General features: G+C 55.0%; 10 protein-coding genes across 10 annotated transcripts; 7 read left to right on the top strand and 3 right to left on the bottom strand.

Moving 5' to 3' along the window:
* The first annotated feature begins 197 nt into the window (after nt 1-197).
* Nucleotides 198-1007, top strand: BO86DRAFT_390053 (blue light-inducible protein Bli-3). The gene has a single exon (XM_025672294.1). The coding sequence runs from the start codon at nt 215-217 to the stop codon at nt 845-847; it is 633 nt and encodes a 210-aa protein (XP_025526571.1). The 5' UTR covers nt 198-214; the 3' UTR covers nt 848-1007.
* A 238-nt stretch (nt 1008-1245) lies between these two features.
* BO86DRAFT_400554 (transcriptional regulator SPT3) lies at nt 1246-2351 on the bottom strand (the record flags this gene model as incomplete). Its single annotated transcript, XM_025673712.1, has 2 exons — nt 1246-2094; nt 2151-2351. The coding sequence occupies 2 exons, from the start codon at nt 2349-2351 to the stop codon at nt 1246-1248; spliced, it is 1050 nt and encodes a 349-aa protein (XP_025526570.1).
* Nucleotides 2352-3105: 754 nt separating this feature from the next.
* dph5 (diphthine synthase) lies at nt 3106-4109 on the top strand (the record flags this gene model as incomplete). The annotated part of the gene is made up of 3 exons (XM_025668092.1): nt 3106-3240; nt 3317-3441; nt 3512-4109. 3 exons carry the CDS (start codon nt 3106-3108, stop codon nt 4107-4109), a joined length of 858 nt encoding a protein of 285 aa, XP_025526569.1.
* Nucleotides 4110-4293: 184 nt separating this feature from the next.
* Nucleotides 4294-4973, bottom strand: BO86DRAFT_315588 (AorFlbE; the record flags this gene model as incomplete). The annotated part of the gene is made up of 2 exons (XM_025668095.1): nt 4294-4344; nt 4410-4973. 2 exons carry the CDS (start codon nt 4971-4973, stop codon nt 4294-4296), a joined length of 615 nt encoding a protein of 204 aa, XP_025526568.1.
* Nucleotides 4974-5511: 538 nt separating this feature from the next.
* BO86DRAFT_390050 (AP-2 complex subunit sigma) lies at nt 5512-6597 on the top strand. The gene is made up of 5 exons (XM_025672293.1): nt 5512-5606; nt 5669-5708; nt 5771-5800; nt 5891-6121; nt 6250-6597. Exons 1-5 carry the CDS (start codon nt 5572-5574, stop codon nt 6349-6351), a joined length of 438 nt encoding a protein of 145 aa, XP_025526567.1. The 5' UTR covers nt 5512-5571; the 3' UTR covers nt 6352-6597.
* A 4117-nt stretch (nt 6598-10714) lies between these two features.
* Nucleotides 10715-12520, top strand: BO86DRAFT_364245 (sulfotransferase family protein). The gene is made up of 3 exons (XM_025670003.1): nt 10715-11343; nt 11409-11685; nt 11745-12520. Exons 1-3 carry the CDS (start codon nt 11199-11201, stop codon nt 12178-12180), a joined length of 858 nt encoding a protein of 285 aa, XP_025526566.1. The 5' UTR covers nt 10715-11198; the 3' UTR covers nt 12181-12520.
* A 2234-nt stretch (nt 12521-14754) lies between these two features.
* BO86DRAFT_315644 (arylsulfotransferase family protein) lies at nt 14755-17010 on the top strand (the record flags this gene model as incomplete). The annotated part of the gene is made up of 4 exons (XM_025668098.1): nt 14755-14874; nt 14988-15116; nt 15168-16669; nt 16719-17010. 4 exons carry the CDS (start codon nt 14755-14757, stop codon nt 17008-17010), a joined length of 2043 nt encoding a protein of 680 aa, XP_025526565.1.
* A 787-nt stretch (nt 17011-17797) lies between these two features.
* On the top strand, nt 17798-18283 carry BO86DRAFT_400548 (uncharacterized protein; the record flags this gene model as incomplete). The annotated part of the gene is made up of 1 exon (XM_025673711.1): nt 17798-18283. One exon carries the CDS (start codon nt 17798-17800, stop codon nt 18281-18283), a length of 486 nt encoding a protein of 161 aa, XP_025526564.1.
* Nucleotides 18284-18656: 373 nt separating this feature from the next.
* On the top strand, nt 18657-21589 carry BO86DRAFT_390044 (putative MFS transporter). Its single transcript, XM_025672292.1, has 4 exons — nt 18657-20081; nt 20142-20323; nt 20371-20666; nt 20718-21589. Exons 1-4 carry the CDS (start codon nt 19058-19060, stop codon nt 21370-21372), a joined length of 2157 nt encoding a protein of 718 aa, XP_025526563.1. The 5' UTR covers nt 18657-19057; the 3' UTR covers nt 21373-21589.
* On the bottom strand, nt 21503-22938 carry BO86DRAFT_432728 (DUF292 domain protein; the record flags this gene model as incomplete). The annotated part of the gene is made up of 1 exon (XM_025675812.1): nt 21503-22938. A coding segment is annotated over one exon (1260 nt), but the record flags the coding sequence as incomplete, so codon positions are not given.
* Between the last annotated feature and the right edge of the window lie 21 nt (nt 22939-22959).

Raw genomic sequence — 22959 nt, 5'->3', positions numbered from 1 at the left:
AAATATCATCTCAAGAACATTAAAATCACTCAATTGAACCTACGTCTATCACAAATAAACCACAGTCACATCCATCACCAAAATGTCCAGCACCATCAACACCGCCGCCGGCAACAAGCCCCTCGACCCCTACACAGCCAAGTCCCACGAGGACCCCCCTCTGCCCCAGAAGGTCGAGGACCTCGTCACGTTCATCAGTAATTCCAAGTTCGGCATGCTCACCACCAAGTCCTCCGACGATGAGCTCCTCACATCCCGCTGCATGGCGCTCGCCGGCAAGGTACGCCTCCAAAACATCAATCACATGCCCCTTGCCCCACACCCCAGGCCTTTTCTATCGAGACTAACCCGGGACTTTCCGAATGCGCAGGAACACGGCGGCATCGACCTGGTCTTCCACACGAACCTCTTCTCGCACAAGACGATGGACCTGACCACCCACCCCAAGGAGGTCAACATGTCCTTCCTGGACCCGCTCAGCGGCTCCTGGGCCTCCATCTCCGGCACCGCCTCCATCATCTCCGACCGCGACACCGTCAAGAAGTACTACTCGCCCGCCCTGCAGGCCTGGCTGGGTGACCTGGGCGACGGCGTGCACGACGGTGGCCCCGAGGACCCCCGCATCGGCGTGATCAAGCTCGAGGCGGTGACCGCCCACTATGCGCTGGCTCGCAAGGGGATGCTCACCCGCGCCGTCGAGACCGTCAAGAGCGTGGCTACCGGGAACGTGCCGGCTATCAACAGCATCCGCGAGCTGTCGCGGGCGGAGCTGGAGGAGTGTAAGTTCTCCTGCTTTTCCTCTCACTTTTTCGTCATTGAACACCAGGTGGGTACTAATCGGGAATGATAGGGCGCCGTACGCACGCGAACGAGTAAATTCTCGCTGTTCGTTATTCGCTGAACCATAAGCCGTGACGAGTGGATTACCTATGATTTCATGACCCTGATGACACATGTGCGAAGTAGCATGTCACTAGTATCATATTTGTATTAAGTTGCAAAATGAAAGACACATTCTTCAAAGGAAGAAATTCCAGATATGTGGGGCGTAAGCAAAAAAGACTTGGTGCAGAACAAAAGCAAATCAAGTATGGCAATGCTATCGCACCAGATCATGCGAAGGGGCCGGTCCTAAAATTAGGAGTGCGTGTTGAGGGTATCACTAGCTTGGACTCCAATAGACGCCGTATAACAAAATAACCCCATCAAATCTATTCTCGCTGTTAGCGTTGCGCAGAGAGAGGTCTAGACACTACTTACTAATCGTAATGGCATCCGGGCCGGCACACGACCGTTGTGTAGCAACATGGCGATATTCTTATTGGGAGTCGCCTGTAGTTTGCGATAGGCTTCGCGAATATGCTTGGGTTCGACAGGGGTGCGGCCCTCCTCGGGGGGATCGAAAAGTCCGGTCTCGCGCTTACGTTTCTTGGAATCCTCGCCATTATCTGCGCCGCCACGACGGTTCTTCTCTCGATCCTCCCGTTCCTTTACCTTGAGGGCCTCCTCGGTCAGTGTTTGCACTATCTCGAAGGTCAGGAACCCGAGGATGTCGACAATATCATCGTTAGGTTTCGACTCCGTTACGATTCCGAACCCGGCCCACTCCCGGAATCGCTTGCTTTTGCGGTAAGTGAAGGACGCCTGACGGCATTCCGACCAGAACACATATTCTTCCCTCGTCATGTGCTTGGTGCGTTCGTCGGCAGCGGCAAGGCGCTGCAGGGTGGCGTAGTTCTGCTCTTCCTCTTCCTCGTCTTCTTCATCCTCGCGCTCGGGAACCTGCACGGAATAGAAGCTGTTCACGTCCCAAGCGAGACCGACACGGGCCCGCTTGTTCTTCGGCTTCGACGCAACGTCCTGGGGTCCAGCCACAACGCCTCCGGCGATGGGATCGTCGGCGGCGGCGAAGTCGGCCGCATCGGCACCGCCCTTGTCGTCTGAGTCTTTGACGTTCTTCCGAACGTCTTTCCATGAGAGGAAGGTTTTCAGGCGAGATACCTTGGCCTTATCGTGACGAATCAAAAATATCAGATCATCGGTCGAGATCGAGCGTACGCCGCGGCGGGTTGCTAGAGCGGTGCTTCTAGCAAGCTAGTAGGGATGTTAGTGTCATACACATATTTGAAAAAGCGAGGAAGGTATAGTACAATTTCGACAACTTGTTGGCGAACAATCTCCTCGATGAGAGTAGTCGTTTCAACCGAGGGTTCAGCAGTTTCCCCAGAGACGAACATCATCTGGCGCCAAGTGTTAGTCAAGCGATCTCTGAACTGCTCTTCGCTCTCGACATCCGCATCCTCCGGTTCATACTCCAAGCCAGGTGGAAATCCTCCTGGGAGAGCAAACATGCTGAGGGCTGAAGTATTGATAAAGTCTGGGAGCCGGAATAAGGTATAGATAGGAATCGGAATGATGTGTCAAGCGACATTGACAGGAACAGTGACATAAACTTGAGAGCAATCATGATGGACAGATGAGTTCAAGTAGAGGGGAATGGGAAGGATAGAGTGAATCGTCTCAGCATAAATTTGGCAAACGGATGCAAGTGACTATAGTAGTCCAGATCGACAGCAGTTGGTATGGGCTGCAGTGAATGGACTCGATAGCAATCTATGTGCAGCCTGGATCCAAAAGGGAACACAGTCTGAGACAAGCAATACAAACATGAATAAATGTGGATATGCGATAAGGAGATGTGCAGTTCAATCAATTGAGCGAATCCAATGGTGCTAACTGACACGCTTACCTGCTGGATCTCTTGACGATACTTCGGTGTCCGATCTGTAGACATCTTCGCGGAGACTTAAGGGCAGGTCGTCTGGTAATCCCAGACAGACCGCACTAGAACAAAACAGCAGACAAATGATCTCAAGACCCCAACAACCTAGAGGCTGATGAATAGAGCGTCCCTCAATAGGCAAACCCCAGGACATCCCGCGGAGGATGAAGGCACGTCACCTGACACGCGCGTGCTTCCCCGATTCACATATCCGGATCATCAGTTCCTCCGCCTTCCACCGCATTTGGCGGGGTGATAAGGGAAACTTTTACGCCGCAATCAACTTTCTCTTAAGAGCGAATTCACCCCATTGCACGATCACAATGCTTTATCTAGTGGGACTCGGCCTTGCCGATGAGACTGACATCACTGTCAGAGGTCTGGAGGTGGTCAAGAAGGCCGAGCGCGTTTACCTCGAAGCGTACACAAGCATCCTCCTTGTGGAGAAGGAGAAACTAGTGGGTGCCTCTGCGCGATCATACTTATAGCACATTGGCGCAGAATTGGCTGACTGGGAATCACTCATTTCAGTAGGAAGCTTTCTATGGACGTCCTGTTATTGTAGCGGACCGCGAATTGGTCGAGACTGGCAGCGATGACATCCTCGCTGAAGCCGACAAAGTCGATGTCGCTTTCCTGGTCGTGGGCGACCCCTTCGGGTATGTGCTTTCACAATCATATGTCAATTGATGGGGGAAATATGCATAAGGACTGACGGCCAGCTATTAGTGCTACAACACACACCGATCTAGTCCTACGCGCCCGTGAATTGGGCATCGAGTCCAAGGTCATCCCTAACGCATCGATCATGTCCGGTATCGGCTGCACCGGTTTGCAGCTGTACAACTTCGGACAGACCGTCAGCATGGTCTTCTTCACTGAGACCTGGAAGCCTTCGTCCTACTACGACCGTGTTAAGGAGAATGCTGGACTGGGTCTTCACACACTCGTCCTGTTGGATATCAAGGTCAAGGAGCAGTCCCTCGAGAACATGGCCCGTGGACGTCTGATCTACGAGCCTCCGCGCTTCATGACAGTCGCGCAGTGCGCCAGTCAGATGCTCGAGACGGAGGAGGAGCGCCAGGAGGAAGTCTGGACTCCCGACAGTCTGGCTGTCGGTGCCGCCCGCGTTGGAGCCCCTGACCAGAAGTTGGTTGCTGGTACTCTCAAGGAGCTGGCAGAAGTTGACATGGGTCGACCTCTTCACAGTCTGGTCCTGCTTGGCAAGAGGGCACATGATTTGGAGAAGGATTACATCAAACAATTCGCTGTGGACCAGGCGACCTTCGATGCTGCTTGGCAAAAAGGAGGCTACGGTACCATGTAGGGTACTGCTGCCGTGTAACGAATGATGTTGAACGAAATAGACATTTATCGCGCTGAATAAAAACAAGTGAGCCATGCGAAACGAGGTTTCCGAACACACCCAAAGCCAGCTTTGTGATGGAAATCAAGTCGATGGTAGATCATCGAGCGTAAGACGTCAAGAATCCCATCTCCCAGTACAGTCATTAGGCCGTTTTCCGGCCAAAAAATCTTGTCAGCCGCTGGGGAAGTCGTACCTGCATAACACAATCTCTGTTAGGGGCCATGACACCCAGCGAAATAACTTTGGTTCGAAACCTACCGTGGCTGATGAAGGAGTCGCTGGTGGCGTCTGATCGCTATCGTAATCTTCGCCATCCCCGTAAGATCCCTCGTCGTCGTCGTCCATACTATCCTCTTCGTCTGACAGAGGGAACCATCTCTCGGGATCGCCATTGTAGACAATATACCAACCGACCCGCTCTCCCGCAGCGTACTTGTCGCGCATCTCCGTGATAGCCTCTTCGGCGGCGGGATCCAACGGCGACTTGCTGAAGAGATCCTCCGGCGTCCAGCTTGTTTCGGAGCAAGGGACCCCAGCTTCGGGGATAGATATGACTTTCGCTGCGACGTAGGCGAAGGGCTTGCTGACAGCCGCATCACTCGTGTCTTCGGGGTCGTACTGCTCGATGAAGCGCATCTCCGGCAAGCGCTCGACGATACTGGACTCGGTCTTCTGGAAAGACTCGAGAAGAAGCTCGGTGGTGACTGGCTGCTGGATATACTCGGCGGTGGCGTCCTCGAGATTGTGCAAGACCACGTAGACGCGAATCCCCGTGAAGCCGGCGCGAGGCCAGCGGAAGCCGTAGAGCATGTAGACAGGCATGGTGGAAGGTGGGAAACCGCGGAATGGGCAGCGGAGGTGTTTCTGCAACGGTACTGGTTGTGTCGCGAGAAGACAATGCGCTTTCAATGGTTCTGATGAGTGGAACGAGGGTGCAACATCCCAGAGAGGTGAGGATGCAAGCTCATATTAAGGTGTGCAAGCAAGGTGCAGCGCACACTGCGCGGTTTCACAGGGTGGATATGCAGGTGAAGAGTGGTGAGTTTATCGGTCCAATTGGTGACCGGAGTGATATGCAGCTGGCGCTAAGTCCGATTTTTTGTTTTACTAAGCAGGGGTAACCAGGCTCACAAGGGCATCAATTGCCCATGGTACTAAGCAGTAGTTATATGGGGACTATATCGTGGTAAAAGTACTATATTGAAACAATGGACTTTACAAAATCTGGACTAGCATCAGCCTATGAAGTTCCCACTGTCGGCCTCAAATTAATCTCCAATCTTGGGCGGTGAGGCCCGGCAATATTGAGTCCGTCCCGCACTTCCTCGGGGACGCAAGCGGAGACTTGATAGATGTAACAGCTTGAGCTGCAGCATCAATTCATTCTTTCGAAGGACCTCCGCTTATCAAACTAGACAGGATGGTCCTATCATTTATTCTTGTTCAGAATCGCCAGTGAGCGCCCAGCTAACATCTCTCATCCAACGTAACTCAGGAGCTGACAGGAGACCGAACAGGGGGAAGACGCGGCTTGCCAAATGGTACGCTCCGTACAGTGTAAGTGTCCTGAACACTGCGGCAGCTGTCCTGGATCATCTACTAAAATACGCTTACTGCAGGACGAAGAGAAGGTCAAGCTGAAGGGCGAGGTAAGTCATATCAAAATGTCATAGCAGCTTGCCTCCGCATCCCACCTAGCGGCCGCTGAGCGACAGCTTACCAACCATTGCTGAATGCAGGTCCATCGCTTGGTAGCTCCGAGAGACCAGAAATACCAGTCGAATTTTGTTGAGTTCAAGCGGAGTACAAAGATCGTATACCGGCGATATGCGGGGTTGTTCTTCTGCGCCTGCGTCGACGCCACTGATAATGAGCTGGCCTATCTGGAGGCTATCCACTTTTTCGTCGAGGTTCTGGACCAATTCTTCGGAAACGTCTGTGAGCTAGATTTGGTGTTCAACTTCTACAAGGTGCGTGCGTGCGCCGTCAGCTATAGCTTGGGGGTTGAACCTGGGCATGGAGGGAGGGCAAGCTGGTGGAAGCGGTCGTGCCTCTGGCTCGTCAGAGAATCAAACACGGCTAACGGAATCTCATACAGGTATATGCCATTCTGGACGAGGTGTTTCTTGCGGGCGAAATTGAGGAGACGAGCAAGCAGGTCGTGCTCACGAGGTTGGAACACTTGGACAAACTGGAGTGAGGAGAAAGCAGTATTGAGAAGGGTGGACTGCAAGAGGGTGCGGAGGCAGTTGAAATCTTGCTCCATCCCTGTGCGGCTTCGATTTGGCTTCAGTTGCATATATGACCACGGGCTATGGTCATCATAGGAGTTAGGGCTTTCTTGGATCTGGTTCTTTGTTGCGGGTTTTTTTTCCTCCTGCACTGTTACATACCTCTAGCGCTCGTCTGAAACTTCCTCATGGCGGTATCTAATGTACAAATTCTGATTCCTTACGCAAAAGCATGTCTCGTGTTTTTGTGGCCGATAAAAGACATGTAGCACATGCAGCGCCCTTAGTGTATTCCTTTTATCTTTGTAACCAGTTTCAGGGCCATTTTCAGGGTCTCCAGCGGAGCTTTCAGGGTTCCGACCTGCATTATTGAAAAAAACGAGGTCAAAATTGGCGAGGTCAGTTAAACGGTTGCTGCCTGGGGTTTCAACAGCCGAGAACGACTGCCGTGATGCTCGACAGGCGGATCATCCGAGACATCTCACAGCTGACACCGGACCACTCACTGCGCCATGCCAGCAGCGCAATTAAGCTTATCTGATTGTCTCAGATCTAAGGGCAGGTTCACTTCAATCCCTTGACGGCACCAGCGCTATCAATTTCAAGCAAAAAGGGGGGGTTAGCTTACTGTTTTTCAAATGAGGTGATCGTGGGGATCGATTGCGAGCAACTCCCCGGCGATGGTGACATGCTCTTGGCAAGGTATACTTAATGAGCCCTACCCTTCAGGTACGACGGACTCGAGTTCGATTTTGTTCGACTTGATGCAGCATCGAACTGGAAACGCCGTGCCAAATTTCTTCATGGCTGTCTTTCGAATCAGGCCGTCTACCAACAGTGTAGCATGGCACACCTGACAATAGAGCCGGCCTTCCTTGTCGGAACACCATGCCCTCGTCCCTTCTGTCACATGTCTTTACGGGCTCTTTTTCACCCCTTTGATGACCAGACTTGACCCAGCAAGCGCTCCGCCAACTATGGGTCTGACGACCTCGAGTAGACCCATTTAATGGGCTGTCCTACTTTCCTTTACGAGTGACGACCTTCGCGGAGATGGCAATCACGGCACGCATCTCCCTTCAACAATGCATACACATGGTAACAGACGCAGCCTGCCTCGCCTCAGTTGCCAACTTGCCACACGATTGTCCCGTCCGTCTCCTTCATTCAATGATGATCAAACGCCGGCCCGTCCTCCGTAGCAGGTACTGCACTCGCCAAGGATGATCCTCATCAACTGTGCGAGCGTGCTCAACAATCATACTTTCCTGCTCATTTGGCTCTCGCTCCGTCCTCGAGCCGTGATAGGCTTGACCCTGAGCCGTTACGTATCCCGACCACGACGGACGGAAATTTGAGCCGATGGTCCTTTCCATGGATGGACCCTCCATCGTGCTTCTCTCCTGGTTCAACCGCCTTGCCAAGCCGTGACCGGCACCCCTTAACACGTAGGCTGATACAGACCGGTGTGATGGGGCTTACGACGATTCATTCGGGATAGATTGCAGCTGGGTTGATTGATAGGTGGATGGATCCACTGGGCGGGTGACTATCAAACTGGGGCTCGACTCCACTTCTGCAGAAATCGATAGTCCCCGACCTCCGAGCACGAAACGTCACGCCACATCGGCCTTGGTTACTTGTTTGGAAGCGGTGCAGAGATATACGAGAGGAAACGAAGAGGCTGAGTTGAAGAACCAGTTTCGCACGACTTGGGGAACAAATGTCTCTCTTCGGTGAATATCAAAAACCTCTCCTGAAATTCACCTTATCAGATGGAAGGCCGTTCTGGTGCATTAGTCATGGCTGGGGAAGTTTTAGCCGACGGCTAACTTTTCTGGGTCCCAAAGTTACAGCGGAAATGTGAAATGCATGAAACGAGAATCCGAAGCGTGAAATTTGCAACTCAAGAGCTCGATGCGTGGCTATAGAGCTGCTGTTTGTGGCCGTAAGAGAAGAAGCTCGAATCATGAATGGACCCAGGATCACCTGGGCCTGAGCAAGTGTGGATGCAACCTTCTTCTAGGCCGACCAGCGGGTTCCCAGCACCAACCAGCAGCCACTGACGCAGACTCCATCATGTGTAAGTGTGTTTGACTTTGATCAAGTTCAAGTGGCTCTAATACATGGAGTCATGAACCAAGCCATGGTCCTTGATAGAGTCATGGTCTAGCAGCAACGTCGGCGTAACAAGGCTGTCAAGCAGGTCGAAATACGCTGTGATTAAATATGACCTTGTGGAGTGGGCCGATTATAAGGATGCGTTTATATGGCACCTATTGAGTTTCAGCGAATAGAACAGGCGTGGACGTGGTCTAAACACAGCAACAAGGGGAGCCTGCTACTGATCCAGTGCTATTCAATGTGATATCGTTGGAGCAGTCACAATCCTTTCGTGCACGGGTCCTGTGGCGGACGATCGATAGCTGTGGTGTTGGCCATGAAGACGAAGGCAAAGTGGGTTAAGCGTCTGAACCAACCGCGCAGGGGGACAGGGCTCCGGTGGAAGAGGCCGTTGGGCGGAGAAGTTGTGGTCCCTCATGGAGTGGCTATCGTTGACCCTGGAAGGTACAATTCACGACTGAATCCGAAGTGGTTCAAATGCTGCGAGGGACGGCCTGAGTAGCAGCAGCCATAGACATTGGCATTGCACGAGGATTATGGCTCAAGGTACAACTGCCTGTCAAGCCCATGTCAAGAGGTGCCGATGCTTCGCATGCTGTTGTGCCGCCAAACGTTTGGGGTGGAACAGCAACCGGAGATTCTACTGCACCTGCACTCTTACGACGACAAAAAGGAAATGATCGGACCGGTGTGATTTGTGAAGCTCGCTGATTTACCCCAGCGTTCCTAGAAGTTCCCCATGAACTTCGTACGAGGATTTGCGAAACATTTGTTTTCATCAGGCGGCGGACAACGACTCTCTGATTGCCTCTCAAATTTCCATTGCTCATCCAGAGATTAAGAGCTGAAGTCCCTTTCCACCGATGCCCTGAACAGCAATGCAGGGTTCCCTTTACAGACCCCTGCTGAATGTGGGGGAGGTCCAGATCGAGGACGTTTCAGCACTTCAGACTTCTCTCGTATCCCTTTCAACACTGCGCTTTACCGCGGTATGGCGCGGAGACTAGACCGGATCTTTACCGGTTGTTTGTTGTTGCTTGGTGATGATGACGACAAGGGGCTGGCAACGTATGGATTCGCCGGCGTGGATCTCGTTAATCCATCATGACTTTTTTTGCATGACGGAGAAATGTACGCGTCGCCTGCGGCAGGACCACCAATCAACGGGCACAAGGGCACGGCCCGACTGAGGAGGACAGAGCTTCCAGCCTTCCAGACTCTCTCGCGCCGGCGACAGGGCGCTGAAGGTCAAGTGAAGCATGAGACTGGGAGGACTGTTCCAGCGATCAGCGAAACGAGGGGCTACGCGGCCGATCGACTAGGTTCGCGGCAGCGAGGCTTGGCACTTCTCCAGTTTCTTGGTCCATGGTTTTCAAATTTCTGTCACAGACTCACAGTTGCATTACTGGAACCACAGGTGCCCCACTCGTCCGCGCTGGGTCACCAGGAGATTTGGCACTCGCGGCTATACTTCCTTGGATATTCCTCCCCCTGCCCTCGCTTCTGAGTGGTACAGAGGTCGTTGAGCTCTTGGCGACGGAAAACTGCGGACCATGGCTGGCCGAGTAGGCGAGCAGCTCAAACCGCCCGCCCCTGACTATCTTTGCTTTGTATCGAGGGAGGAAGGAGGAGGACGAGGGGAAAGGGCGGGAGAACGTCAGCCGGTGACGTCTGGCTATGCGTGCGTGATCTGTGCCTGCTTGTCTCAGCCGTTGCTTTTTTGGATCTGTTTCATGTGTATGTTTTTGTTATTCTGGTTGTCTGTCGCATGCTTTCCTAGGCATGTCTATAATTATGCTACAATTGCAGACAATATATTTTCCGTGGGTTGTTGTGCTCTTTCCTCCCCCTTCTTTTGGGGAGAAGCTGTTGTTGAAGAGGCAGAGACGATCCAGAACGTGAGTGGGGGGCGGGGGGGAAAGAACAATAATGGAAAGAACAATAGAATTCCATTCAAGGTCTTAGCCGTCATGGCTTGACTAGGGTGTACTCCGTGTAACAGATAGCTGTATTGCAAATACACCAGTTACCTCGTGTACGGAGTAAATAGCTCGACTGATGGCTTGCAATGGAACAATGGTTCCCACGCGTACGGAGTACCTTTTTTTTTTTTTACTTTTTCCTTTTTCTTTTCTTACGTTGCCCTTACAAACCTGAAAGAGGAAAAAAGAAGTGTCATTTTTTCTGTTACGAAATCAATCTAAAAATGGAGAAGACAGAGTGCCATCCACCACTCACAATGTGCTCGTCATCTATTCGAGAAGCAGTGAATTTCCTCTTTCTGACTTCTTTCGAGTGGATCTGGGAGTAATTGATTGCCGCATCGGCACTAGTAAGCTTTCTGCTTCTTATCCTCCACGACATACGACGAGTCCATTGCAAGTTGAGGGTTGGGTCTGGATGCGCGTTGATCTACCCGCACTCTCCTTTTTAATGTCCTGCCATCGCCGGTTCAACGACGACTTTCTTCTCTCCCTTCTCAACTCCAACTCGTGTGATCTTATCTTTATTTGTCCGGTCTGACCTGTCTCGCTGGACGTCTCTTTCCTTGTTTCACTCCGGTCTTGTTCATACCAAAGACTCGTTACAAGCACTACCATCGCCGCCCTTCATTTATCTGCCCGTGGCTTATCGTGCTCCAGACTTCCACTCTTCTATAAACACATTATAATCAGATTTATCATACTCAACCATGTCTTTGATTCACTCCGACAACCTGGCTCCTCAGCCATGGACCGACATCTTCACCGAGGATACCTGCATCGATAGACGACAGTGCCACCGGACGGTGCCGATGAAGGTGCTTGCTCTGGGTGTGGGTAGAACGGGAACAGCTTGTACGTGTCATTCCACAAGCCACACGGTCAATGACCGGCGCCACTAACCATGGACCTCCCAACAGCCCTCCGCAAGGCCCTTGAGCGCCTTGGCTACATGAAGACCTACCACATGATGTCCGCCAGCATGGAGAACCCGCCAGACTGCTTGATGTGGCACGATGCTCTGACGGCCAAGTACGACGGCGTGGGCGAGTTCGGTAGAAAGGAGTGGGATCAGCTTCTGGGTGACTGCCAGGCCGTCTGCGACTGGCCTGCCTGCGCCTTTGCTAAGGAGCTGATTGAGGCTTACCCTAACGCCAAGGTCATTCTGACCACCCGTGAGGTCGAGTCTTGGCACGCGTACGTTCCATTCCGCCCTCCTTTCAAACCTTGCACCCCGCTAATCTGTGATGCTACAGTTCCGTGATGAAGACCGTTTGGTGGCGTGTGTCGGACCCCGAGCACCGATTCGTCTCGAACTTCAGCTGGGCCGCCAGCATGTACTACCCCATGCTCAACAAGTTCTTCCAGACCTTCTTCCGGGGAGACTTCCCCAACCAGGGCAAGCAGGTGTACCTCGACCACGTGGAGGAGGTCCGCAGCCTGGTGCCCCCGGAGAGACTGCTCGAGTACCAGATTGGCGAGGGCTGGGGCCCGCTCTGCGAATTCCTGGGCGAGGAGGTGCCTGACACCCCCTTCCCCCGCGGCAACGACATGGCCGACTTCTTCAAGCGCTGCCGCTCCCGCAACAGGCGCCAGATGCTGAACGCCGCCCTCCAGGCATTCACTATGGGTGGAGCTATCCTGGCCACCGGCTTGGCTGCTACCATGGCCTTCAAGCGCTTCTCTCGGTAGAGGTGATTTTGTTTCTTTGCGTCTTCCGCCTGTCGCGTGCGCTGGCCGCCGATCGCCGCAGGTTTTTGTTCTGTGTGTTTTGATTATCATATACCGATGAGCGTACCGACCCTCATATCCAGGGTTTGATTATTGTTATAATGCGTGATTCTATCACTGAGAATTTCTTTTGGTTTGTGTTGGGCAATGGTGGGGGCTTTTATGTACGGATTGATTAGACGGATATTTTCAAGGGAAAAGCATTGGGCGGATGGCACTTTCGGTTTTCGCTCAATTATGAAGGCAGTAGTACTGCACCTTATCAGTCATCGCTGATATTACCTGGCGCCAATCGGAATGGAATGAACTCAATATTCTATGCATATCGCATGTTTTCCCCTTTCGCTGTCTTGGCCCTGTAGATATATAGTTGGTACAGTTTACCGTTCATTTGTTGAGGGTAGGACAAATGGTCTCGGCATGCATGCAGCGGGCCAGCCCTCCCCGGTTGTCGCGGCGAGCCCTACAGGGTGCATCCTTCCTGGCCTTGGCAACCAGCCAACGACGCCTTGCACTTGTGGCACTTGTGGCACTTGTGACACTTGTGGAAAGCTCTACAGCTTGATCAAAACAAAGTGCCAAGCGACCCGAAGCATGCTGACATCTGCTGTACAGTACTCCGTCGCTACACCATCACTAAGTTAGGTGGGACAGCTGCTTCCTAGTATGAGCAGGTCAGCAACCACCGTACTGTACCTTTCCCTTCGCGCGCGAAGCTCGCAGATACACATGATGGCACGCACATCAGTAGCGAGATGTCCATGGTCTAATTCCCGTGCAGTACCATCCACAGCCCGAAGAGCTGCTTGCTACCTTATCCATACCACCCAACCGTCCCTCATTCAGGAACAACAAGAACACCACCAGGTAGGTAGGTAGCTACAGACCTATGTAACGCCAGCGTCCCAGCGTGCGACAGACACAAGAAATCGGAAACATCGACGAAACACTACAACAAATCCGTTCCTTGATGTCCTCTACGTACTACACTACCTAAACCCCAAGGCCTAGAGCGCAGTAAGGGGAGGGAAGTGAGTGGATTCATTCATTCATCTGGCACAGCATTGCGGGTATCCACCCTTGTGCCGTCGCTCGCCAACCCAAAATCTTCTGTCCCAAAGCTCTTCATAGACTAAGCACCGTCCCGTGGCGGGCGTGACGCGGCGGGCGGGCGCTTCCCTTCCCCTTGCGACCGACCGGCTGTTCGGGTCGAGGCTTGGCGGGCGCGTGGATGCTTAGGGGGATGATGACTGAGCGGGAGTTGGGAAAGCCGTGCGTATGCTGACGACGTGGTTCATCTGTTTGATCCCTGAGAGAGGCAAGAAAGAGGGTTGAGGGTTTGGAGGTAGGTTTGAGTGGTGTTACAGAATTTATGGATACACAAGGGGGGAAAGGGGAGCCCGGACTGGGTTGGGGGTGGGATAAAACTTACCCCGGGGGTAGGCGGAAACTGGTATTGTTTCGGTAAGGATTTTCTGGTGAGGTACTGTACAGTACGATTAAGTTATTCGGATGAAGGTCCGGTAAGTTCGGGTTGTTCGTTATCAATCCTCCTATCTATGTCGGAGGTATCACAAACCTTGCCATGTTCGGATGTATCGTTGTTGGGTATTGTGGTCTGTCGGTGAAGAGCTGTTCTGGATGAGTGCGTCCAGGTCTCAGTGGTGATGGCTTGGTTTTCGATGGCCGCATAAAGTCCAGTCTAGAAGTTGTGACTTGATTCTAAGCGCTGAAACGCGGGGAGGGGTGACGACGACAACAACAACAACAACAACAGATGAAGGACTGGACTATTCTTAGGTCGAACCGCGCAGGACAATCAGCCGATTTGCAGTACTACTTCTCCTGAGATCGTCTCGACAGACCTCCTCCACGAGCTTTTCCGCTTCTTTGATCCAGGAAAGGAGATCTTCATCGTGGATGCTTGACTATCACCCCTAAAAATGGCTCTGCGGAGATGATCGGTTACTGAACAACGAGGCCGCATTCAATCTTATGGATCATATCGTCGATGCCAGCCAGCTGCAAGAACGCAATTTACATGAACGACATACGTACGACCAAGCAGTAGTGGATCCTGTCTCGGCAGTGATTAGGTACGTTGGCGATGCTTGGCAGCCTCCACTTACGTCGCCGGCCCAAGAAGTCGATGCGCTCAAGCATCTGTCCCAGTATTCGCGGCCTCGCATTGGCCTGGCCCTCTGGAGCTTTGCATGTTCGTGCGTGGGAGTTTCGGACAGTCACAGGCTTGCCTCCCAGCGTATCCGCCGTCACTTCTTATCAAGTTAGGAACATGGTTTTTACTAATCCTTTCTCTCTTCCCGTCTGCTGCGGGTTTTTTTGTTGGCTGTTCTGGTGTTTGTTCGTCGAGGTTGAACTGGCTTGCGTTCGGTCGCTCTCTGGAAGTTGAGACTGCATACTGCTTCGGGTGATCACTGATATTCTGTTTTTTTCTCGGCTTCGTCTTTGTCTTTGTCATCGCAGTCCTTGTTTCCTACACATTCTGGGTGCGACGGACGCACCGCTGAAGGATCGATGATCGGCTCTATACGCAACCCGAGCGGTTTCGCTCCGTCCTTTTTACTATTTTCTCTGGCCATACTATGTACATTTTTACCATCGGTCTTTGCGGAGGTGGACTCGGTCTTCAAATCGGTAAGCCCACTTGTCGGTGGCTGTTCGCAATTAGCAGTAGCAGCAGCGTGCACGCCATAAAGCCAAGATGTTCGCCATGCGGATCACTAACCTTGTGTCAACGACCCTCGCAGAGACCCGACCTCTACCCGCCTGTGCTCACCTTGGAACATCGCAACCCCGACAAGCTCAGCCCGGGCTATATCTTCGTGGGTCCTTATGAGGCAGCCAACTCTGGGCCGTATATTTATGACGACGAAGGGGTATGTGTTCGTTGTGAAAGACAGCCAGCCGCATCTGCTGATTGTTTATAGAATCTAGTATGGAGCGGATGGGGTAATTCCGGCCCTGGAAACGCCCACGGCATGCATGTTTGCCAGTATCAGGGCAAAGACCATCTCTGCTTCTTCCAGGGCGTTCAGCAGAACGGTTACTGTCGCGGTCATGGCGTGATCATGGACAGCAATTATCGCATCGTTCGCACTGTCGTCCCCGGAGGAGGCATGGCGTCCAGCGATATGCACGAGTTCAAGCCCATCAACGACGGCAAGACGGCTTTGTTGACCGTCTACCAGCAGCGACAGTTCGATATGAGTTTGTGGAATGTGAAGACGGGCATGGGATGGTTGATGGAGAGTGTGTTCCAGGAAGTCGACGTCGAGACCAACGAGGTGCTATTCGAGTGGAAATCGCTTGACCATGTTGATCCCTCAGCCGCCTACACCTGGCCTAGTCACACGGACACCTCGGGCACCGGGCTGGACCCGCGCTCGCCCTGGGACTACTTCCATATCAACTCCATCGATAAGAACAGTGAGGGTGACTATCTGATTTCCTCGCGCCACACGTGCGCGATCTACAAGATCTCCGGGCAAGACGGCTCGGTCATCTGGCAGTTGCACGGCGCCAACCCCTCCTTCAAGAACATCAACTTCAGCTTCTCGCAGCAACACGATGCCCGGTTTCTGAGCGAGAATGCCACCCACACGCTGCTGTCGCTTTATAACAACGGCTTCAATGGCTTCAATCGGACGCACGACTACTCCTCGGGAATGATTATCCTGATCGACCACCGCGACAACACCGCGACCCAGCTACTGGAATATGCACCGCCGGGCAAAACCATGATCAGCTCCAGCCAAGGAAACCTGCAGGTTCTGCCGAACGGGAACGCGTTCATCGGGTGGGGCAACAACGCCTACATCTCCGAGCATGACGAGCAAGGGAATCTTCTTCTGTGGGGATACATCGACAAGGACCGGATCATGAACTACCGGGCGCAAAAGTTCCAGTGGGAGGGCAATCCCACCGACGTGCCGGCCATGTGGACCTATGCGAAGTCGAGCGAGACCTACGCCCCGACGACCTTCTATGTCAGCTGGAACGGGGCGACCCGCGTGAAGTACTGGCGCTTTTACGGCGCGCAGAACGCCACCGGCCCGTTCACGTTGATCAAGCAAGTCGCGAAGAACGGATTCGAGACGAGCTATACAGCGGGTGAGTTCTACCAGTGGACCTATGCCGAAGCTGTCGATGTGGAGGGCCAAGTGCTGGGCAAGTCTCGGAGCCTGTTCACGTTTGTCCCGTCGGCGGAGTTGCAGAACTTCTGTGCGACGGATGCGTGCGAGAATGCCCAGTCGTATGGTATGCCGAATGAGGAGGGCGCTGGGCCTGCGATTCCGCCGGCTGGGATTATCACAGTGCCGTGGGTTGAGCCCGGTCACCCGGACACTTTGTACGATTGGGGACAGACGGGGCAGTCTGAGGGAGAGGGAACTGAAGCGGAGGCGCACAGTGCAGACAAGGCCTACAGTAAGTTTAACCTTCTACTTTTGCGACATGGTCGAAAGTGATGCTGATACGAGTCTAGACAATGTAGGGTGGGTTGCCCCGGTCTTTGGGTTTGTGGTCACGGTGGCGGCTATCTACACGATCCTCCGGGTCTATCGGCGACGGCAGCAGGATCTCAGCCGGGTCAAGGAGCGAGCCTCCACGGAGCATCTAGATCAGATGGAACGGGCGCCGCACTCAGCAGAAGCGGACGAGCTTCCCTGGTGGCATTGGCGTCGATTCGTGGGGAGACAGCTGCCGCGGTATACGCCCCTGACCGAGGGTCAGGGCTCAGCATGGCAGCAGGGAGGTCATATAGAACGGTAACCGCTTTTGCTTCCATCCCTTAGAGTAAATATTAGAATCATTCGTATATGACCCATGATCATCTGGTAGGACCAAAATGCAAGTCTCAGCAATGACGAGTCAATGGTATTCGGATTGTGCTGTTTATGCCGGGTAGCATGGCTCGGACTTAAGAGGTGATGACAATACCTTACTCCGAGGTCTGAGCCACAATCCGGTCGTCATCGCCCCAACCCCCGGAATAGTTCTTGCCTCGTGCATAAGACAGATTGTTTGATAGGAAACGGAAGCAGGTTTACCCATGCAGGCATACGTATGGACTTGCGTAAGAGGCTGGACGCTGAGTGGTTGCCATCTCTCGGATGTTGATTGGGCAAACAGCTGGGATACAGACCGCACAGCATTCATCCTACATAGTACGTAGATCCTCGACAATTGAGCTGGCACAATCGCAGGTGAGATTGGTCTTCATCCTGGAATGGATCATTACCGACTGTTAGTGGAGATCCCCTACCAAGTTAGAGAGATATCGCTACCCGCTTTGTTGACAGCATTGTTCTTGTCGCGATGCTCCAGCAGATTGGCATCAATGCTTTGAGGCAGACTGAACTTAGTCGATGAAGACCGGCATTGTTACTTGGGCTCTGTCACTCTATAAATACGACTACAGCTTACACGGCCCCTACACCTCCTACTTCCATCCCATCCCATGCCCCCCCGCCCCCCCCCCCATCTACCTCTACCGTAGCAACTCACCTCATCAGTAGTACCATCGTAGGTAGTAAACCCCCCCCCCCCCCGACCCAAAATGTGTCCCATGTTCCCCGACCGCGCCGTCCGCCGCGACGACGGCGTCTACGGCCGGTTCACCAAGCACTACCTCAGCCGCCACGGGCACTGCGACCCGGAGCGCGAGCAGGTCTTCGTGGTGGTGGAGGTGGCGCAGGAGCTGATGGACCGACACGACTGGCCCTTCTACGTGGAGCAGCTGCAGCTGGAGATCGAGGGCGAGCGCCTCAGCAAGCCCACCGCGGAGGCCGTGTTCGCGCGCATCCAGTGCGCGGGCGTCGTGCGCCACTACAAGGAGTGCGTCGGCGCGGAGCGCGTCACGGGGCCCGGCATCCTCGCCGTGCAGATCGAGGGCCGCGCTGAGCACCGCCTGTCGGACGACCTCTGGCTGCTGCACGACTGGTATGAGAATACCGTGATGCCGTACTGGGGCCATGCGCCGCTGCCCGTGCCCGTCGATGGGTCGGCGGAGTGTTATCCGTACTTGCGGTGTCCGTGGTGGTAGGGGTTGTTGTTGTTTGGTGTAGTTGTTCTTGCGGTGGAGTAAGAGACTCTAGAAGATGAGAAAAAAATAGAGAGGGGATTCCTCGTACTCTTAATGATTATAATCAGTGGTTTATACATCGTATGCATAGTGCATACTCATATAATGCATAAGTCAACATTGGTGACGACTGACAAGTGGGGAGACCAAATGCTCGGGTGCCAAGCCCTGCCGGTGGAGAAAAGCGTCGCAAGCCTTTTTTTTTTTTTTTTTTTTATCTCCCGTCGGGTGTCGTGTAAATTACGCGCCGCGGTATTGCGTATTGCCATTTTGCTGTTTCTATCCCTTTCCCGGAATTGACTGTCTCTGTCACATCGCTTCATTTCACTCCCAGTTCATTTCACAGTTCATTTCATTTCCACTCACGCCCCCCGAATCAAGCAATTGAAGGCGATGGGGGATCTGTTTCGAGTTCGATGATCGTGGCTTTAGTTTCTGTTTCTATTCTTTCTCTGTCTCTCGCTCTTCCGCTCTTTAGTATCTGACTTTTTCTTTCTCTTTGCATCTGCTGCATCATCAGCATCATCAGCATCGTCAATCTTTTCTCTGCGTTGATTCCTCATCATCTGCTGCAGTTGCAGCCAGCAGTTACCGTCCGGATCTCCGACTGACTTATAGTCCACTCACTCACTAAGACCGATCTGACCCAGTTTTCCATTTTGGCCCCTCCTTGCGTCTTTTTGTTCCCATTCCTCTAGATTCCTGCCATCTATCCTCCTATCACAACTCGTGCCGATGCCCGTCCCACGAACCGCATCCCAAGGAACAGGAACCGGCCGGCGACCATCCTTGACGCTTAACGCCGCGCCGCCTCTTACGGCTACGGCTACGGCCACTGCCACTTCCACATCATCCTCCGCCATCGCTTCGCCGCTCCCACCAACAACCCCCAATCCCCTCTCTGCGACTTCCGCCTCTTTCGCCCAATCCACCAAAAACCGGCATGCTGCCCGTCATACCAGAGCTACCTCGTGGACTTCCGGTCACGACCAAGGCGGCGATCCCTCATCCGCGACCTCTGCGAACTTCCCGCTCCACCAACACCAACAACGCCGTCGTCGTGAATCCAACCTCTCTCTAGCCGACGTCTCCGAAGGCTCCTCCGGCCGCTACGAGGACTACGACCACGACCACGACTCCCACAACATGGCCTCGAGGAACACCTCACTCGACTGGGGCCATGCCCGCAGTCGCTCCCACAGTCAGTCGCAGTCCGCCCTGTTGCGACCTCAAGAATTGGCCGATACGCCCGCCGCGGCGCCGGGCTCGCGCCCCGCCCCGGTGACCTGGATGTCCCTGCCGAAGAAGGGCCAGCTCGCTCTGCTGGGGCTCTGCCGGGTGTTCGACTTTCTGCAGATTGCCTCCCTGCAGGCCTACATGTTCTACCAGCTGAAGTCCTTCGACGAGAACCTGTCCGACGCCGATGTGTCCACCCAGGCCGGAATCCTGCAGGGCGCGTTCACCGCTGCGCAGTTTGCGACCGCCATCCCCTGGGGTCGGGTGGCCGACGCGGAGTGGGGCGGCCGGAAGTTCGTGCTGCTGGTGGGCTTGCTGGGCACCGCCCTGTCCTGCTTCGGGGTCGCCTTCGCGACCTCGTTCGCGCAGGCCGTGTTCTGGCGCTCCTTCGGCGGCGCCATCAACGGCACCGTCGGGATCATCCGGACCATGATCGCCGAAAATGTCAAGGAGAAGAAGTACCACTCGCGCGCGTTCTTGATCTTGCCGATCGGGTTTAATGTGGCCGCCTTGTTTGGGCCCGGTGAGTGACCGCCATCCTGCTTGGGGTTGTTTGGGGGGTTGACTGACGGTTGTGTGATAGTGATGGGTGGCATGCTGGCCGATCCGGTCAAGGCTTATCCCCGGTTGTTCGGGCCCGACTCGTCGTTCGGCGGCGCCAACGGTGTGCAGTGGCTGATCCGCTATCCCTACGCTTTGCCCATGCTGGCGAACGCCATTTTCTTGTCGTTCGCGGCGGCGTGTGTCGCCATCGGTCTGGAAGAGGTATGTGGCTGGTTTCTGGCGGCATGGATCATCGCTAATTGTTGCAGACTTTGGAAGCTTGTAAAGGCAAACCCGGTCTTGGTGTCTTTTCGATGCGCATTTTCGCGCGCGGTGTTCGCGCCGTGGTGCCCTCGTCTTCCCCACTGTACCACCGGCTGCCGTTCGCCGACTACGAAGAGGCAGGCCCTCTACTGGGTCGCCGGGACACGGCCGAGAGCTACGAGATGGAGGAGAAGGCCACCAAACACACTCGTCAAAGCCGCAGCTTGCCCTTCCGGCGGATCTGGACCAAGAACGTGCTGTGCACGCTGCTGGCGCAGGCCTTCTTCGACTTCCAAATGGGGTATGTGTTTGTGGTTCTGTTGCCTCCGACATCGAACTGACCCGGACCCAGTGCCTTCAACAACCTGTGGCTGTTGTTCCTTTCGACCCCGCGCTACGACGCCAACGACCCCACGAGCCCCCTGCAGAAGCTGCCCTTCATCTTCACCGGCGGCCTGGGGATGCTGCCGCAGAGCGTGGGCTTCGCGACGGCCATTTTGGGTATCATCGGCATGCTCCTGCAGTTCACCATCTACCCCAGCATCAACGGCCGTCTGGGCACGGCCAAGAGCTACCAGTACTTCCTGACGCTGTTCCCCCTGGCGTACGCGTTCGCGCCGTACATCGCGCTGGCGCCGTCCACGGTGCCGCCGCCGGGCCAGGCCAACGGCGGCTGGGTGTGGTTCTCGATCATCGTGGTGCTGTTCCTGCAGGTGACGGCGCGGACGTTCACGCTGCCGACCTCGATCATCCTGTTGAACAACTGCTCGCCGCACCCGTCCGTGCTAGGCACGATCCACGGGATCGGCCAGTCCGTGTCCTCCGCCTTCCGGACCATCGGGCCGATCTTTTCGGGGTCGTGGTACGGGTACGGGCTGGAGATGGGCATGGTGGGCTTCGCCTGGTGGCTGGTGGCGCTGGTGTCGGTGTTCGGCTGCGTGGCGGCGATCTTCGTGTATGAGGGGTCGGGGCACGAGATTCTTCTTCCGGGCGAGGCGGAGGAGTAGCTCGCTGCGTCTCCCTGTCTTGTCTTGCATTTCTTCGGTTGTCGATCTTTCCCTGTATATAATTGACGTGTTCGTGTTCCGGTTGGCCTTTTGGGGGATCGGTCGCCTGTCTGCATTTGTTTGGTTTTGTTATGAGCGTTTCGCTACGGATACCTGTTACGTTTGCGTGGATGCCGGAAAAGAGGGCGAGAAGGATAGATGATGAATATAATCGATTTGATCCATTCCAAACCGGAGGTATAATAGAAGCGTAAGACGTATGCACACGAAGCGTAACCACCACCACCACCACATTTGTAAGCTGCGCTACCGCCGCAACGCCGCAAACCGCCTCGTCAACTCATCCAACTCCGGGATCTCACTCTTCGTTTTGCCTGTCGCCGCCGTCGCGGACCCCGCTGAAACCGACTCCCCGGGCACCTTGACGCGCGGATGCGGATTATCCCACCGCGGACCGGGGGGCGCCACACTCACACTCACGGGACTTGTTTGGGTCTGCCACCCGCGCGGCGGCGTCGCCTGGTTGAGCGCGAGCGTTTCGGACGCCCGCCGCGCTTCGGTTTCGGTTGGGGAGCGTCGCGGCGTCGACGGGCGGTCCCCGGCACCATCGCCCCCGGCACCATCGCCCGCGGAACCATCACCGTTAGAATCGCCGCCCGAAACCTCATCCCACCCCGCCACCGTGGGCGCCACCCCCTCCACCCCCTGATCCCGCGGCCCCCAATGCACCCCATACGCCCGCGCGATCTCCCGGAGGTAACAGTCCACCAACTCGGCCGACGGCGCGCGCACGCGCAGCGCCTTGGCCACGCGCCCCGGCACGCGCACGCCCGGCACGGCGTCCTCCTGCGCCAGCGCCATGAACTCCTTGCCCCAGCGCTCGGCCAGCAGCGTGCGGAGGATGGTGAGCTCGCGCACGTCGTGCGGGAAGCGCGGGGTTGCGTAGAAGATCACGGCCGCGGCTTCGTCGAGCGCGGCGTCGAGGTATTCGTCTTGCCCTTGGCCTTGGCCTTGGCCTGCTGGGGTGCCCTCGTCGAGTGTATGCTCCGCGGTTGCGGTGGTGCTGGTGCTGGTGCTGGTGCTGGTGCTGGTGCTGGCGGGGGTGGGTTTGGGGGGGTGTTTGGCCCCGAGGCCGAAGAACGCGAACCGCCCCCCTCCCCCCCCTCCCCCTCCCGCATGACTACTGCCCGCGCCCGCGCCCGCGCCAGGATCCCCAGAGCTCGGGGGAGAATGCTTCGCACCACCACCAGCGGAAGCAGCAGCCACCCTCGCGCGATTCCGGGCCAGCGCGCCCCGCTCCCCGAACGCAGCCTGATCGAGCACGTTCGCTCGAGCCAGAAGCAGCTCGCAGTACAGTTCCACCATCTCCATGACCTCGACGGCGATGTCGGTGGCGATCACATTCTCGACGCGGATGCGGGCGCTCGAGTCGCGGCCCTCGGCGAGCAGCCCCGACAAATCGCGACGCTGGATGACGCTGCTGGCGGTGTCTTTTTTCTGGAGGAGGCGGAGGCGCGGGATGAGGAGGTGGAGGGTGCTTGTTAGTTTGGTCTGGAGGGTGGGTGGGTTAGTAGGGGGATAAAGGGA

This window comes from Aspergillus japonicus, assembly GCF_003184785.1.
Source record: "Aspergillus japonicus CBS 114.51 unplaced genomic scaffold BO86scaffold_32, whole genome shotgun sequence".
Classification (NCBI taxonomy): Eukaryota; Fungi; Ascomycota; class Eurotiomycetes; order Eurotiales; family Aspergillaceae; genus Aspergillus; species Aspergillus japonicus.
The sequence above is the reverse complement of the archived record's forward strand: the minus strand, read 5'-3'. Positions and strand labels throughout refer to the sequence as shown.

Excerpts from the sequence above, each read along its gene's own strand:
- BO86DRAFT_390053 (XM_025672294.1), top strand. The coding sequence starts at position 215 with ATGCTCACCACCAAGTCCTCCGACGATGAGCTCCTCACATCCCGCTGC.
- BO86DRAFT_390050 (XM_025672293.1), top strand. The coding sequence starts at position 5,572 with ATGGTCCTATCATTTATTCTTGTTCAGAATCGCCA. Across the intron at positions 5,801-5,890 it reads AGGTCAAGCTGAAGGGCGAG|GTCCATCGCTTGGTAGCTCC; the intron begins GTAAGTCATATC and ends TGCTGAATGCAG. Across the intron at positions 6,122-6,249 it reads TGGTGTTCAACTTCTACAAG|GTATATGCCATTCTGGACGA; the intron begins GTGCGTGCGTGC and ends AATCTCATACAG.
- BO86DRAFT_364245 (XM_025670003.1), top strand. The coding sequence starts at position 11,199 with ATGTCTTTGATTCACTCCGACAACCTGGCTCCTCAGCCATGGACCGAC. Across the intron at positions 11,344-11,408 it reads GGGTAGAACGGGAACAGCTT|CCCTCCGCAAGGCCCTTGAG; the intron begins GTACGTGTCATT and ends ACCTCCCAACAG. Across the intron at positions 11,686-11,744 it reads GAGGTCGAGTCTTGGCACGC|TTCCGTGATGAAGACCGTTT; the intron begins GTACGTTCCATT and ends GTGATGCTACAG.
- BO86DRAFT_390044 (XM_025672292.1), top strand. The coding sequence starts at position 19,058 with ATGCCCGTCCCACGAACCGCATCCCAAGGAACAGGAACCGGCCGGCGA. Across the intron at positions 20,082-20,141 it reads GGCCGCCTTGTTTGGGCCCG|TGATGGGTGGCATGCTGGCC; the intron begins GTGAGTGACCGC and ends GTTGTGTGATAG. Across the intron at positions 20,324-20,370 it reads TCGCCATCGGTCTGGAAGAG|ACTTTGGAAGCTTGTAAAGG; the intron begins GTATGTGGCTGG and ends TAATTGTTGCAG.